Genomic DNA, 14,187 nt, shown 5'->3' on the forward strand with positions numbered 1-14,187 from the left:
AAAAAGGGATTTCGCGTACTCAAAGACGAAATAGCCTCAGGATCCCAGAGATCCTTCAGAGCTACTGAACATCACGTTTCAAGACGCGTTCAGCTAATAGTGTCTCCGGTCGGCCGCCGTCAGCCGTCTAGCGATGCAACGCTACGTCCTGTCTGACAGCGGTCACCCGACTGTCAAGATGGCAGCCCTCGGGAGCTGGGCTCTATGGAGCTCCTGCAGCCGTGGGTGGTCGCGGGCAGTGTCGGGCTGCAGGCTCCCTGGGCTTCGTAGCTCCTCGCCCAGGGGCCCCCTGGGTGCACGGCTCTTGTCCCAAGAGAAGGAGGCAACCGAAACGCACTTCGGGTTTGAGACTGTGTCGGAAGAGGAGAAGGGAGGCAAAGGTGAAAGGGGTGAGAGGGTGAATGGGGAGGATCTGACTGTCTACGATCTAGTTTCTTCTGCCCAAACCAAGGGTTGATTTGAAGTCCTGTGAGCTCCGCTGAGGGGCTTCCCAGGTGGCGCTAGTGGTAAAGAATCCACTGGGTCGGGAAGATCCCCTGGAGGAGGGCAGGGCAACCCACTCCAGTATTATTGTCTGGAGAATCCCCGTGAGCAGAGGAGCCTGGTAGGCGGACACGACTACTTCAAGCCACTTAGCACGCACGCACGCGCCTCTGATGCATTAACTTGTGCAGTCCTGACCTCCAAGGAGTACCCTTAGTCTGTCTCTGCCAAACTTAGAGCCTCCTCTTTTCAAGTAATTATCACAGAACCCCATCAGTTGAGCATTTATGATGTGCCAAGCAGAGTGCAGACATTATTTACTATTCTCATTTCAACTTCCTGATGGTGAGTATTGTTATTCCATCTTACTCATGAGGAAATAGAGACTTAAAGGTTAAGCAAAACCTTGCCCAGTTTAACATAGTAAGTGGTGGCACTAACCCAGTTCGGTCTGACTACTGAGCCCATATTGTTAATCTCTTGCTAAAGGGATAGGCCGTCTTTTATAGAAAGAAAGAAGGAAACTATTTTCTGTTAATATGTGCCTCAGCTTCCAAATTTGCCAGATAGGGAAGATAGTAATTTCTTTCATAGAGTTCTTGTGAAGATTACGTTACTTCATACACTGAAGAATTTTGAATAATGCCTGGCACTTCATAATTGCTCAATAAGTGTTAGATATTGTTCAGCACTTTTTTGTGTTCACCATAAGACTTGGGAAAGGAAAAGACCTGTTTTAAAATTCCAGCTGTACCATTTGTAATGAGAAAGGTATTATGCTCACATTACAGATGGATAAGGTGAGGCTCTGAGAGATTTGTTAACTTGGCCTGTAGTCACCCAGGAAATAAGAAAAGAGCCTACCACTGAATTTTTTATCCTCTTATAGGCTAGTATATTTTATTATCTTTTACCTCAACCTTACTAAATGCATAGCTCTACTATAACTCCTTGAATATCAAATTTAAATTAACACATTTCATTGTGAATCCCCAGAAAGTTAAGACTCGCTCATAACTGTGTTCTCAGCATCTGATGCACATTAGGAGCTTGATAACTGGTTGTGGGGTGAAATAAGTGGAGCCAGGTAAAATGATAGTAAACTTCATAAGTTCATCTGCCCAGAGTTCCTGTGGCTGCAATTCCAAAATGTCTGGGGTGGCAGTATCGACATCCCCATGGTCATGTTTCTCCTATGATTCCACTGACATTCTGTTCAAATTTCACCTCCAAGTTTATCCCTTTTCATTATTTTGTTGCACTTTCATTTTTGTAGTCCAGTTTCCTCTTTCAATTATCTAGTTTTGTAAAATGCCACAGAGAGTCACAACTGAGATCAGAAGGTAACACACACAGCTACATGCTTTGCTGTCTGCATGTGAATAAGGGATGTATAGTGACCAACCCCCTACAAACTGTGAGGGAAGTGATGTAATTGGTTTCTGATCATGATGCATATCTATTTATGCATGATTTGTGGAATGAAGGGCTACTAGCAAGATTTGTACTTCATGCAATTACTCACAGTTAATATACCTTTGTATTTGAATGATGTTGCTAGAGGACTGTTGTTATTGAACTAAACCACAATAACTGAAATTCTTGCATATTAGAACCACATAAAGCAAGAAGGGCTTATACTCAGTGGGTTGAGCCTCAGTGTCCCTCTAAATATCCCAGATGTTCAAAAGCAAAGAGCAAGCTTATAGGATCCCAGGGTTGAGAATAGATGTTCAAAATTGAATGAAAGGAGGAGGGCTCTATTGTCTGCTGATTCAGCAGAGGACAGTAATGTTTTGGGTCTTAGCAGCACATTTCATCTGAGGAACTCAACATATCTCCCCTTCTTTACCTGATTCAGTCCTTTTGGCAGGTAGGTAGGAGGCTCGCACTGATATTGTTATCTCATGAACAGAAATGGAGATACAAAGAAGTTAAATGTAGCCTGTGCTTTGAAGCATCTTTGATAGTAAATTCCTTAACTCTTCAGCCAGTCCATATTCCACGTTCTTCCTTGGTCCTGTGGAGAGTCACGAGAACCCTCTACAATTCAACTTGGCCCTGACTCACATCCTACCATTCATCTGCCCACCAAGTTGAACCTGAGGTTTTTCTCAGTGACACAGGCAGAGATGAGCTGAGGTCTTCCCATTCATTTTTCATGTCTTTCTAATGGATTTTGTTGTCTTTAATCATGATACTGTTAGAAAAATTCCAATCCCCCCGCCCCTTCCTCTAAGAAATGGAAACTGGGGAACTCCCTGGCGGTCCAGTGGTTAGGACTCGGCTTGGGTCTGGGACTCGGCTTGGGTCTGATCCTTGGTTAGGGAACTAAGATCCCGCAAGCCATGCAGTGTGGCCAAAAGAGAAAGCGATTTACTACTAAGTATGTGCATGGCATTATTGCAAGGTAATGGTCCTATGTGAAGCTAAGATAACAGAAAAGAGGTTGACTTATTTCTTACTTGAAGAAATTTAAGCCTTTTTAAATTCTTTATTTTTTTGGATACACTGGGTCTTAGTTGCGGCAGGCAGGATCTTCCGTCTTCCTTGTGGCATGCAAACTCTTAGCTGTGGCATGTGGGATGTAGTTCCCCAAGCAGGGATCAAACAAGGGTGCCCTGCATTGGGAGTGTGGAGTCCTAGCCACTAGGCCACCAGGGAAGTCCCTAGTTAAGCCTTTTTTTTTAAAGTGGTAACGTGCAGATTTGGGCATCAAGCATTATGACTTGGCTCCACCTTGCAGATAGTTATTTTATGGGGGGAATGGGGAACTTTCTTACATTTAGGACTTTTCCAGGTTAATATTATTAGTAGCCCAGTCATGCTGTGTTTCTCTCATGTCAAGTCTATCAGGTGTTTGAAAGTGTGGCCAAGAAGTATGATGTGATGAATGATATGATGAGTCTTGGTATCCATCGAGTTTGGAAGGATTTGCTGCTCTGGAAGATGCGCCCGTTTCCTGGGACCCAGCTGCTGGATGTTGCTGGAGGCACAGGTAATGTCCAGTTTGGTCTCCTTGGGTAACACTGAGCTCCTCTTACAAAAATTAATTTTTCTTGTTGTAATGAGCTAGCTCACCTTCCATTAGGCTGAACATGGTGATTGAAAATCAATACACCTCTCAGAAAGATTTACTCTTTTCTTTTTTCTTTTTTTAGTTTTATTTATTTAGGCTGTGCTGGGTCTTCACTGAAGCTCAGGCTTTTCTTTGATTATAGCGAGCAGGGGCTACTCTCTAGCTGTGGGCATGGACTTCTCCCTGTGGGGGCTTCTCTTGTTGCAGAGCACAGCCTCTGGGGTGCACAGACTTCACTAGTTGCAGCACGTGGGCTCAGCAGTTGTGGCTCCCTGGCTCCACAGCATGGGCTCAGTAGTTGTGGCTTAGTTGCTCCACAGCATGTGGGATCTTCCAGGATCAGGAAGTGAACTCTTGTCTGCTGCATTGGCAGGTAGATTCTTTACAACTAAGCCACCAGGGAAGCCCTACTGAATGCCAATCAAAAACACAGAATATCAACTTTGTGCCTGTCATTTTTCTAAAATTCAGAGGATTACAAAGTAAACTAATCAGTTTTTTTCCTCCAGTGTCCCTTCCCCATCTAAACAACTATTTTTGCTTTCTGTTTAACCTTTAGCCCACTTGCCTTCTTTCTTTGCTGAGGAGGGGAGGGGCTTTTATCATATAAGTTTTCAAGGCAGCCTTTTCTGCCTAATCTACTATCATATCAGATATCAAAAGCTCTTTTATTGGGGAGAAAAAAAAACCTCTTTTTATTTATGCATGGTCCTTTGTTTCTTGGTACACACTAGGCATTTGGAGAGAAAAATGTCATATAATGTAATAATGTAATAATCTATACTAATAGAATAATGTATAATAATAAATGGCAATAGAATAATGTCCATGTTTATGTTTGGCTTTATTGGTGTGGTCCTCTCCCCAAAAGGAAGCACAGAGAGCAGTGAGGTAGAGGACATTAGCAGAATCTGTCAAAATCTAAAATGCTTTTTAGTCTAGGATCCCACAATTCCAATCCTAGACATTTAATCTGAAAAGAAAAAAAAAAAAAACTTGCACAGAGATATGGCTACAGAAAAGTTTCAGTCAGAGCTGCCACCATCTCCAGTGCACCCCAGCCAGTAACATTACCACATGCCAACAACTGCCCATTTAGAAAATGCAATTAAAAAGTAAGCCCATATATTTAAAAAGACATTTAAAACATACAGTAACAAATATGCTCACACTGCATAATTTTTAGTAATAGTGAAAAGTTGGAAGTAACCTATTTCTACCTCAATGAAGAAATGACTTTAAGATACGTCAATACTATATAGGTAGCTATTTAAAAGAATGAGAAAAGCCTATAAATACTGATGGAACAGTATCAAAGACATATTAAGTGGGAAGAAAAAAGAAAAGTTATTTACAATGGATATAATATAACCCTCATTTATATTTTTAAGTTGTTTCATGTGAGTACATATATTTAAACTTATAGGAAAGTGACTGGAGAATACCTAATTGTATGGAGAAAATGGAAAAACCTAAGGCTGTATTTCTTACAAACAGTGTAAGAAGAAAACAAAGACAAGGAAACAGCATTATAAAAAGGGAAATATGAACCTGAAAGCACTGGCTTTGCCTAAACAGTATTTACAACATGGTCACAATAATGTAAACACTTCATTCTCTGCTTTTAAACTCAAACCATCAACAAAGCACAGAAACCTTAGAGCTATAGAACAAATACAATGTTATCAGGCTTGATAGAACATATATATATATATATATATACACATATATATACACACACATATATATGTGAGCAAATATATATATGATGGAAGGTTGAAAGGAGTCAAGAGATACTATCTATAGTTGATGGAATAATAAAATAAGGGGGGAGAAAAAAAAATAAGGGGGGAGGGATAAACTTGGAGTGGGATTAACAGATATATACTACTACATATAAAATAAGCAACAAGGACCTACTATATAGCACAAGGAACCATATTCAATATCTTGTAATAAGCTATAATGGAAAAGACTCTGAAAATGAAAATATATGTATAACTGAGTCACCTTGCTATATACCTGAAATATTGTAAATCAACTGTACTTGTAATTTAAAAATAAAAATTTAAAAAAAGAAAGAAAATACATATTAATTCATTACTCTAGGTTACAAAGGTATCTGTGAGGAACTATTAAAAGTGATATAAATATATTGGGAGGACAGAGGCAAGCAGAGATGGGGGCGGGATCGCTTTATAAATTTTGTGAGTAAAGAAATAGCTGTAACCAACAGAAGAAACCGCTAAAGGGATTGGGAAAGACAGTCTGTGAGGAACTGAGCTGGCTATGGGAAGTGGTGGGGCAGTGAGCTGTTGTTGCTTGTGAGTGTACCTTCATGTTACCATCACAAAAATTATTAGAAAAAGACTAGGAAGCAGTACACTCAGCTCTTCACACTTGTTGTATCTGGAGAGTGTGGACAGAGATGGCAACTTTTGTGTTTTATTCTATATATTTAAGTTTGAGGCTTTTAGAGTAAGAATGTGTCCATGCATTACATATGCAGTTTTTAAAGGTTTTTTATTTAAAGAATCTTAGCAGTTAAAAAAAATTGCTGTTAAAAAAAACATTAACTGTTGAAATGAGTACAACCTTCAGTTTTCATACACTCCTCAACCCCGTACCTTTGTTGCTCCTTTTGGGTTTAAGAAATGCTGCAGTTGTGTTTGATCTTTCCTCCTGTTGGCTTCCCACAGGTGACATTGCATTCCGGTTCCTTAATTATGTTCAGGCGCAGCATCAGAGAAAGCAGAAGAAGCAGTTAAGGGCCCAACAAAATTTATCCTGGGAAGAAATTGCCAGAAAGTACCAGAATGAAGAGGATTCCTTGGGCGGTTCTCGTGTCATGGTCTGTGACATCAACAAGGAGATGCTAAAGATTGGAAAACAGAAAGCCCGTGCCCAAGGATACAAAGCTGGTAAGTCCTGCAGAAAGTGGACCTGGAGGAGATGTTTATAAGATGGAAGGTGTACAGGTGCTGCAGTGCTTTCTTTTCCAGATTTCAAAAACTTACAGATACACAGGAGTGGAAGATAATTTGTGTGGCCGAGCCCAGCATGTGTACTATTACATACATTATTTCAGCAACCAGTTATCAGCCTCAAGTGACAGGGGAGACAACCCAGACCCAAAGAGGTTAAGTATCTTGTTCAAGTCATGCAGTTTAAATGGAAGATCCAAAATGGGGACTGACTCTTTGGGTCTCAGCTCTTGAACCCTGAGACAGAAGTTTGGCTTTCAATTTCCAGCAGCTCTCCAATGACCCCAATGCCCTATTCTTGAGCTGTTTCATCCCCCTTCCAAAACTAAGCTCTGCCTCAGCTTTCCACCCTGGCAGCACCCAGCCAGTGACTGAGGACAGTGGGGCTCCTGGGCCTGAACATATGCCACGTGGGGCTCTCTTCACAGGCAGTCTTTGTTCCAGAGCCCCCTGTTGGGTTGGCTGGGGCTTTCTCAGGTCTGCATCAAGGTCTTATGGCTCTTCCCACACATGCTTGCTTCCTCTTCTTTTTATTTTTTTTCCAGGTGCCTCCCCTCACCCCCCAACCAACTCCCCACCAAAAAAAAAACTTTGCCCTCCTACCTCTGTTTCAGCATGGGTTTCTCAGAGGGCGCAACTGATGCAGTTGAAGAATCAGCCGTAAATGGTACTCTTCAAACTTCCCTCGCACGGTCCACTCTACAGCCAAGGGGGAAGGGACTGGGTGTCTCCAGGCCGCTGCTGCAGCTCCCAAATAGACAGTTTCTGCTCTAGCTTAAAGATACCCGTTTTATATTTGGCTTTCTCTTTTAATATTTTGAAATACTTTTGCCCCCAGTATTTTGCCCCAGTAGACGTACTGATCTGGCAGCTGCAGCATGTTTACCCGGCTTTTCAGAGTCACTGTACTGCCCTCTTCCACCCTGGCCGAGCGCTGCAGGCAGCCCTGGTGAGAGGCAGTGGTACCCAACAAAGAACCCAAGGCCTTTGGGTCAGCATCAGCACTTCTCTCCTCCCCCACCACCTCCCCACCACGAGTGTCTATGGTTATTTTAGCTCAATTCTTCCTCCTCCTACTTCCACCCCCAGAACGAGCTGCCTAGACGAACTGCAGCCCACTTGGCCCCACAGATGAAGGGCTCTTTTGTTAACCATCAACACTGATCAGAAGGCCAACAGTCACTAGTGTTTCTAGACAAAGGCACTGTGTTCTTACTCCTACTGAGAAACGTGTTTCCCTTCTCTCTGGTGCTCAGCCATGAAGAGTGGAGAACAAAGATGGGAATGATGGGTAACGTTCCACTTCTGGAATCATCTCTGCCATAGCATAGCTTGCCCTTCAGGCTCTCCTAACAGCCAAGACAGATCCACCTGTGTAAGAATCATTACGTGCTTCTTAGTTTGGTTTTGTTTTTCCTCCTTGCTTTGAAAGTGAAATGAAAGTCACTCAGTCATGTCCGACTCTTTGCGACCCCATGGAGTCCTTGGAATTCTCCAGGCCAGAATACTGGAGTGGGTAGCCTTTCCCTTTTCCGGGGCATCTTCCCAACCCAGGAATTGAACCAGGGTCTCCTGCATTGCAGGCAGATTCTTTACCAGCTGAGTTACCAGGTACCAGTCTCCAATAATAATGCCTTTGCAACACATATCATGCCAAAATAAAGTTGAAACGAAGTAGAAGGATCCTAGAAATGATTTAACAGTTATAAAAGTTAATGTATAAAGGCATTTTTTTTTTATAAAGGCATTTTTGTGTAGCACTATTATGTGTTTTATTTACATGTAGCACTTCCTCCCAAAGTAGAAGCTTGGAGGGCAGAAACCTTAAAAAGATTTGATGGGTTATAAAAGTGATATATTCGGGAAAATTTGGGATGTTAGAAATCAAACATTTGGAAAAAAAAAAAAAAGAAATCAAACATTTGAAAAAGTATGAAGAAGTAAATATTAACCATAGTTCCAGCATCCTAAGATGACCCTCAATATTTTAGTATATTTCCTCCCTATCTTTTTCCCAATCATTTCCTTTTTATAATATTGACAACATCTTGGAGATACAATTTAGTATCCTGCTTTATTTAATTCAGCATTGTATCATGAGATTTTTCCATGTTATTCAAAATTTCTGGGGACTTCCCTAGTGGTCCAGGGTTAAAACATTGCCTTCCAATGCAGGAGGTGGGAGTTCGATCCTTGGTCAGGGGGCTAAGATCCCTCATGCCCCTCACAGTCAAAAAAATCAAAGCATAAAACAGAAGCAATATCGTAACCAAATTCAATAAAGAATTCCAGTGGTCCAGTGGTTAGGACTCTGCATTCTCACTGCAGAGGGCCTGTAGAGGATAATGTATGTAAAGTGATTACACAGACCTCATCCTCCTGGGCTTAGTAAGCAGTAGCTTTGATGATAATGTCATTAATGTCTTCCTCCAAAAAACCAAATGACTAGGTTAAAGGGCATGCTCATTGCTGAGGCTCTTGTTAAATACTGTTAGCGTGCTTCCCAGGAAGATTATTTCCATTTACCTTCCTCTATGAAGCCTCCTTTCTGAATCATAAGTGACGTGAAGTCGCTCAGTCGTGTCCGACTCTTTGCAACCCCCAGGACAGTAGCCTGCACCAGGCTCCTCCGTCCATGGGATTTTCTAGGCAAGAGTACTGGAGTAGGTTGCCGTTTCCTTCTCCATTGAATCATACTTCGTGTCTGATTCACTGCAGGTTGAATAATATTGAAGCTGAATCAGGATTCTCAGAGGATATAGCTACCCTGATAGGGAGCTCCCTTGGGTGTTTTCTGAATTCATGACCAGACTTGGGGTCAAGACACCCTGCTTCTCTGTGAGTCCAGTAGAATGAATAACTATGCCAAATTATGTACTTAGAATAAATTCTAATGACTATCTGAAGTAGGTACTACTTATTATTGACTCCACTTTACACATGAGGAAACTGAGGCAACATAGTTTATCCAAGATTATATAGCTAGGGGCTTCCCTGGTGGCCCAGTGGTAAAGAATCTGCCTACCAGTGCAGAAGACACGGGTTTGATCCTTGGTACGGGAAGATCCCACGTGCCGTGAAGCAGCTAAGCCCATGCACCACAACTACTCAGCCTGTGCTCTAAAGCCCGGGAACTGCAGCTTCTGAAACCATAGACTGCAACTACTGAAGCCTGGGAGCCTCGAGTCTGCGCCCCGCAACAAGAGGAGCCACACAATGAGAAGCCCGTGCTCCACAGCTAAAGAGTAACCCCTGCTCTCTGCAACTAGGGAAAAGCCCCCACAGCAAGAAAGACCCAGCGCAGCCAGAAATAAAAAGTAACTCTATTCAAAAACTTGTATTATTTAAAAAAAAAAAAAAAGGTTATATAGCTAATAGTTGGGGAAGCTGGCATTAGAACCCAGGCAACACCAGGACCTGGGCTCTTAACCACAATGCTTTACACCTAGTTGGATAAAAATTGCTTAAGAGTAAGGCATAACTAAGTAACCAGTGTCTACTCTGAGAACCTTGGGGGAAACTTTCTTCTAAACTTCAAGGACACCAGAAACTTCAAGTGTTCAGGACTGAAGGACACCCTGAAGACGGTGGCCAGGAATCCACTGGAGAAGGCAGGTGTGTGTTTTCTGACACCGCTTCAGATACCGCACGTGTGATGTTCCCCCAGCACCATACAGTTCTCCAATTCTCCAGCGCCAGCCAGCTGTCCAACGATTCAATTCAGTTCTAACACTAATTACCAGAGTTAGCATCAGATTCCACAGGTTTAAGGACTTATTGCCACAAGACTGCCCCCACTTCACAAGACAGCCACAAACAGGGTGTTCAGGGTACCCACACTTCTGTCCAGCTGACTACAAATTCAGGGGTTCCCACAACCCCCTACCCAGGTTTGACAGTTCCCTGGGTGCAGAGGAGACGGCAGCCCAGGCTGAGGCCAGAACTGCTTTTCTCTTTCAGGACTTGCCTGGATATTGGGAGATGCAGAAGAACTGCCCTTCGACGATGACAAGTTTGATGTTTACACCATTGCCTTCGGGATCCGGAACGTCACACACATTGATCAGGTAACCAATGGCCGCCTCTGCTGGCGTGACCCAGGATATTAGCTCTCTGGGGGTAGCTCCACAGTGAATGAGGAAAGGGAGAGATTCTTCTCCAGGCCCAGCTCCTCAGTTGAATGTTTCAGGCTGAGAGGTCTTAATCCTTTAAACTGCCAATTTTCCTGCTCACAAAATTGAAAAAAACAAAACCACAGAGCAGATCCCCATAGAAGCCTTTGTTGCTTGAGTCGGTATTCACATCTTCGAGCCTGTCAGTCTTGCTCACTCATGTCATCTGCTTCCTCTCTCTCCATGAAGCCTCCTGACTCAGAATTTGCAGATCAGAGCAATTCCCAAGGCTGACACAGGAAAAGGCACTCAGCCCCTATTTTGGCAGAAGGTGGCTAGATTCACAGATCCTCTGTTGGAAGAAGGGAATGTTCAGCCCTTAATTTGATGCAGCTCTTCTTTTATTTCTACTTGAACATTCTGTCCAAACATTTGAAGATGACAGGCGAGGCCCCCAGTTTCATTTCTGTAACGTGGACTCCAGTTGCGTGGTTGCCTGCCTTGGGTGGGATGTCGATTATGGGGTACTTTAATTTCATTTTTTTCCTGTGTCCATAGCCAATTTATTATTATTTTTTAATTTAAAAAAAATAAATTTTAATAAATTCAAAGCTCAAGCAGCACAAAAGGGATATATCACTAAAAAATCTTCATCCCTGTGTGCTAACCATTCAGTGCCTCCTCTTTCTGTGATCACCAATTTCCGAGTGGCATATCTTTGCAAAGATGTCTTGTGCATATTAAGTGTATTCATTTCCTTTCTTTTTTTTTATACAAATATTAGCATATGAAATATTTTGCCCACTGCTTTTTTTTCCCCTTAAAGATATACCTGCAAAAAATATATATCTATGTCTGCAGACTTTTCCATGTCAGCACATAAAGAACTCTTGCTCTTCCTTTTTTAAATAGCTTCATCGATTCCATTTGTATACATATTCCCTAATATAACCAGTCTCTCATTGATGATTAAGATGCTTCTGCTCTTACGCTGTTCAAATCGTGCTGTAATGAATAACCCCACGTCATTTCCACAGTAGAAGCATTTCTGTAAGATGGACTCTTTGAAGGAAAATTGCTGGGTCAAAGAGGGATATCCATCGTGATCTTGAGAAGTAATTCAAAAATTGCCCTCCCCCAATCTGAGTCAGTTTAGATTACTCCAGGTAACCTTCTCTAGTCATGGGCAGCGGAATGGCTAAAAGATTTAGGAGACTGTGGGTTTGTTCTGCTGTTACAGCTTCCCAGCTGAGATTGAACATGGGATCTATGGGAAACATTCTTTATAATGCCCCCAGAAGCTAGTGCCGCCTCAGCCTCCCAGAGATGAGTGAGGGCTGCTGAGGAGTGTGTCCTGTTCTTGTCTTGCTCAGGCACTACAGGAAGCCCATCGGGTCCTGAAACCAGGAGGAAGGTTTCTCTGTCTGGAGTTCAGCCAAGTAAACAATCCCCTTGTATCCAGGTTGGTATTGTTAACAGGACTTGATTTTCACCATCCAGCCAAGGGCTTCCTATCCCCAAATGGATAGAAAATAACCAGTAGCTTTAAGCACGAACCTCAAAGTCCCTGAGTCCCTGAGGGACGGTGCCATCTCTATGGTCAGCCAGTTCTGAATGATAACACCTAGACCAGAAGAGTCTCAAACCAGTAACCAGAGACTCAAGTGGGCCTGCATATGTATTTTGTTTGGCTCATGGTTATTTTAGAAATTGACTTAGATGTCTGTATTTTATTTTATTTTATTTTTTTTATTAAATATTTATTTATTTGGCTACACCAGTCTTAGTGGCAGCATGCAGGGTCTTTAGTTGTGGCATGAGAACTCTTAGTTGCAGCATGTGGGATCTTGCTCCCTGACTAGGAATGGAACCTGGGCCCCTCTGCATTGGCAACATGGATTCTTAGCCACTGGCCCACCAGCGAAGTCCCAGATGTCTGTATTTTAAAATTGAGAAATTTTACATAAAAATTTGGATTTCCAACTTCACTTGAAAAATCAGATATATGGCAACCCTGGTTAAGCCCATATTCCTACATGGCAATAATCAGAGCTGGGTAGTAGCTGCCCCTTCCCCACTTTTCTGGACCTTCCTAATTGTGCCTGTCACCACACCCTCAACTGGGTCACTTATTTCAGGTACTTGCTTGACCCCTATAGGCATTTTTGAGTTTATAATTGCAGGCTTAGACCTTCTTGCTTATTAACGGTCATGTTCTAATCTTAATCTTTTGCCTTTTTAGGCTCTATGATGTATATAGCTTCCAGGTCATTCCTGTCCTGGGAGAAGTCATTGCAGGAGATTGGAAGTCCTACCAATACCTTGTAGAGAGTATCCGACAGTTCCCATCTCAGGTACAAAAAAATCTATAGCTTACAACCCAAGGCCCCACAGTTAAAATCCAGGTAATTTCTGCTGTATCTTTCTTTGTGTTTTAGGAGGAATTCAAGGAGATGATAGAAGATGCAGGTTTTCAGAAGGTGACTTATGAAAATCTCACATCAGGCATTGTAGCCATTCATTCTGGTTTCAAACTGTAACTCCTTTAAGATTCTGAAGCGTGAACCAGTCACATCCTGTCAGAAGTCTGGAGCTGGAGGATAATCTGGTTAGTGTGACCAGCAGCAGAACATCTCTGCGTAAGGCTGTGTGCCTTGGACCCATGTTCTGATCTGACCAATCTCGAAGTGAAAGAAACAAGTTCCTGTCACTTGACTGCAGCTTTCCTTAGGGGCTGCTTCAGGCCTTCTCCCAGGGTTATTTGTCTGTACTTTTGCTAAAGTCCTATTTTCTCTTGGCTGTGCAGTATGTGGTTAAGGTAAAACCAGCACTGAAACTCAATTTTGAAGTGTATTTGTAGTTTCTCTGCCAGTGCTGCCTTCCAGAGGGATAATGAATTATTTGAATTCAATGATTATTTGAACCAGAAAACTTGCTAGCTATACCTTTCAGCCTAGGACTAAGTCTGGGGCCAAAAGCCAAGGCCCAAAGTATAGGGCTAAGGATCACAACTAGAACTGTGCAGTTGAAACACTAAATGAGTTTACAATTTTCATGGATTTTGTCAGTTTCTTCTTGAGGGAGGTGAAAGAAATACACTCTCTTCATCATTCATTCAGCACTCTTCCACCAAAAGCCACTATTGTGTCCTCAGTGCCTGTCATGAAGAAAACAACTTGACAAATCCTTGTTGAAAGAATAAATGTACCAGCAGACTTCTGCTTTCACATCTAAAAAATTGAGAGCCTGTCAGAATACATTTGAAGAAAGATCTTATAGCCAAAAAAAGAAAGTTTGGTAACTATTTATATAGCGAAGCCCCCTCCAGTACTCAGCAGAGCTGGGCAGAGCTTGTCTCCTTAATACAGTCCACTGTTTGATGTTAAAATCAAACCATAAATATTTTCAGTGTGGATGAAATTTAAGGGTTTTCTCTTTTGCAAGGGGGTAGGGGTGGGAGAAGGGCTGGTAAGAAATTACAGAAGTCAACCTAGGAGTTGCTGGCAGTTTAATTTCAGAGAGCTTGCTA

The 14,187-nt window shown here is 42.4% G+C and overlaps 1 protein-coding gene across 2 annotated transcripts; it reads left to right on the forward strand.

The window, feature by feature from the left end:
• Nucleotides 1-131: 131 nt before the first annotated feature.
• COQ5 (coenzyme Q5, methyltransferase) lies at nucleotides 132-13,713 on the forward strand. 2 transcript variants are annotated; one of them, XM_043438950.1, is made up of 7 exons: nucleotides 132-389; nucleotides 3,332-3,481; nucleotides 6,262-6,483; nucleotides 10,507-10,613; nucleotides 12,032-12,120; nucleotides 12,901-13,012; nucleotides 13,097-13,713. In XM_043438950.1, exons 1-7 carry the CDS (start codon nucleotides 134-136, stop codon nucleotides 13,196-13,198), a joined length of 1,038 nt encoding a protein of 345 aa, XP_043294885.1. In that variant the 5' UTR covers nucleotides 132-133; the 3' UTR covers nucleotides 13,199-13,713. The 2 variants fall into 2 exon arrangements, with proteins under 2 accessions (XP_043294885.1, XP_043294893.1); XM_043438958.1 differs by having other exon boundaries at nucleotides 133-380.
• The last annotated feature ends 474 nt before the right edge of the window (nucleotides 13,714-14,187 follow it).

Source organism: Cervus canadensis, chromosome 1 (genome assembly GCF_019320065.1).
Source record: "Cervus canadensis isolate Bull #8, Minnesota chromosome 1, ASM1932006v1, whole genome shotgun sequence".
Lineage (NCBI taxonomy): Eukaryota > Metazoa > Chordata > Mammalia > Artiodactyla > Cervidae > Cervus > Cervus canadensis.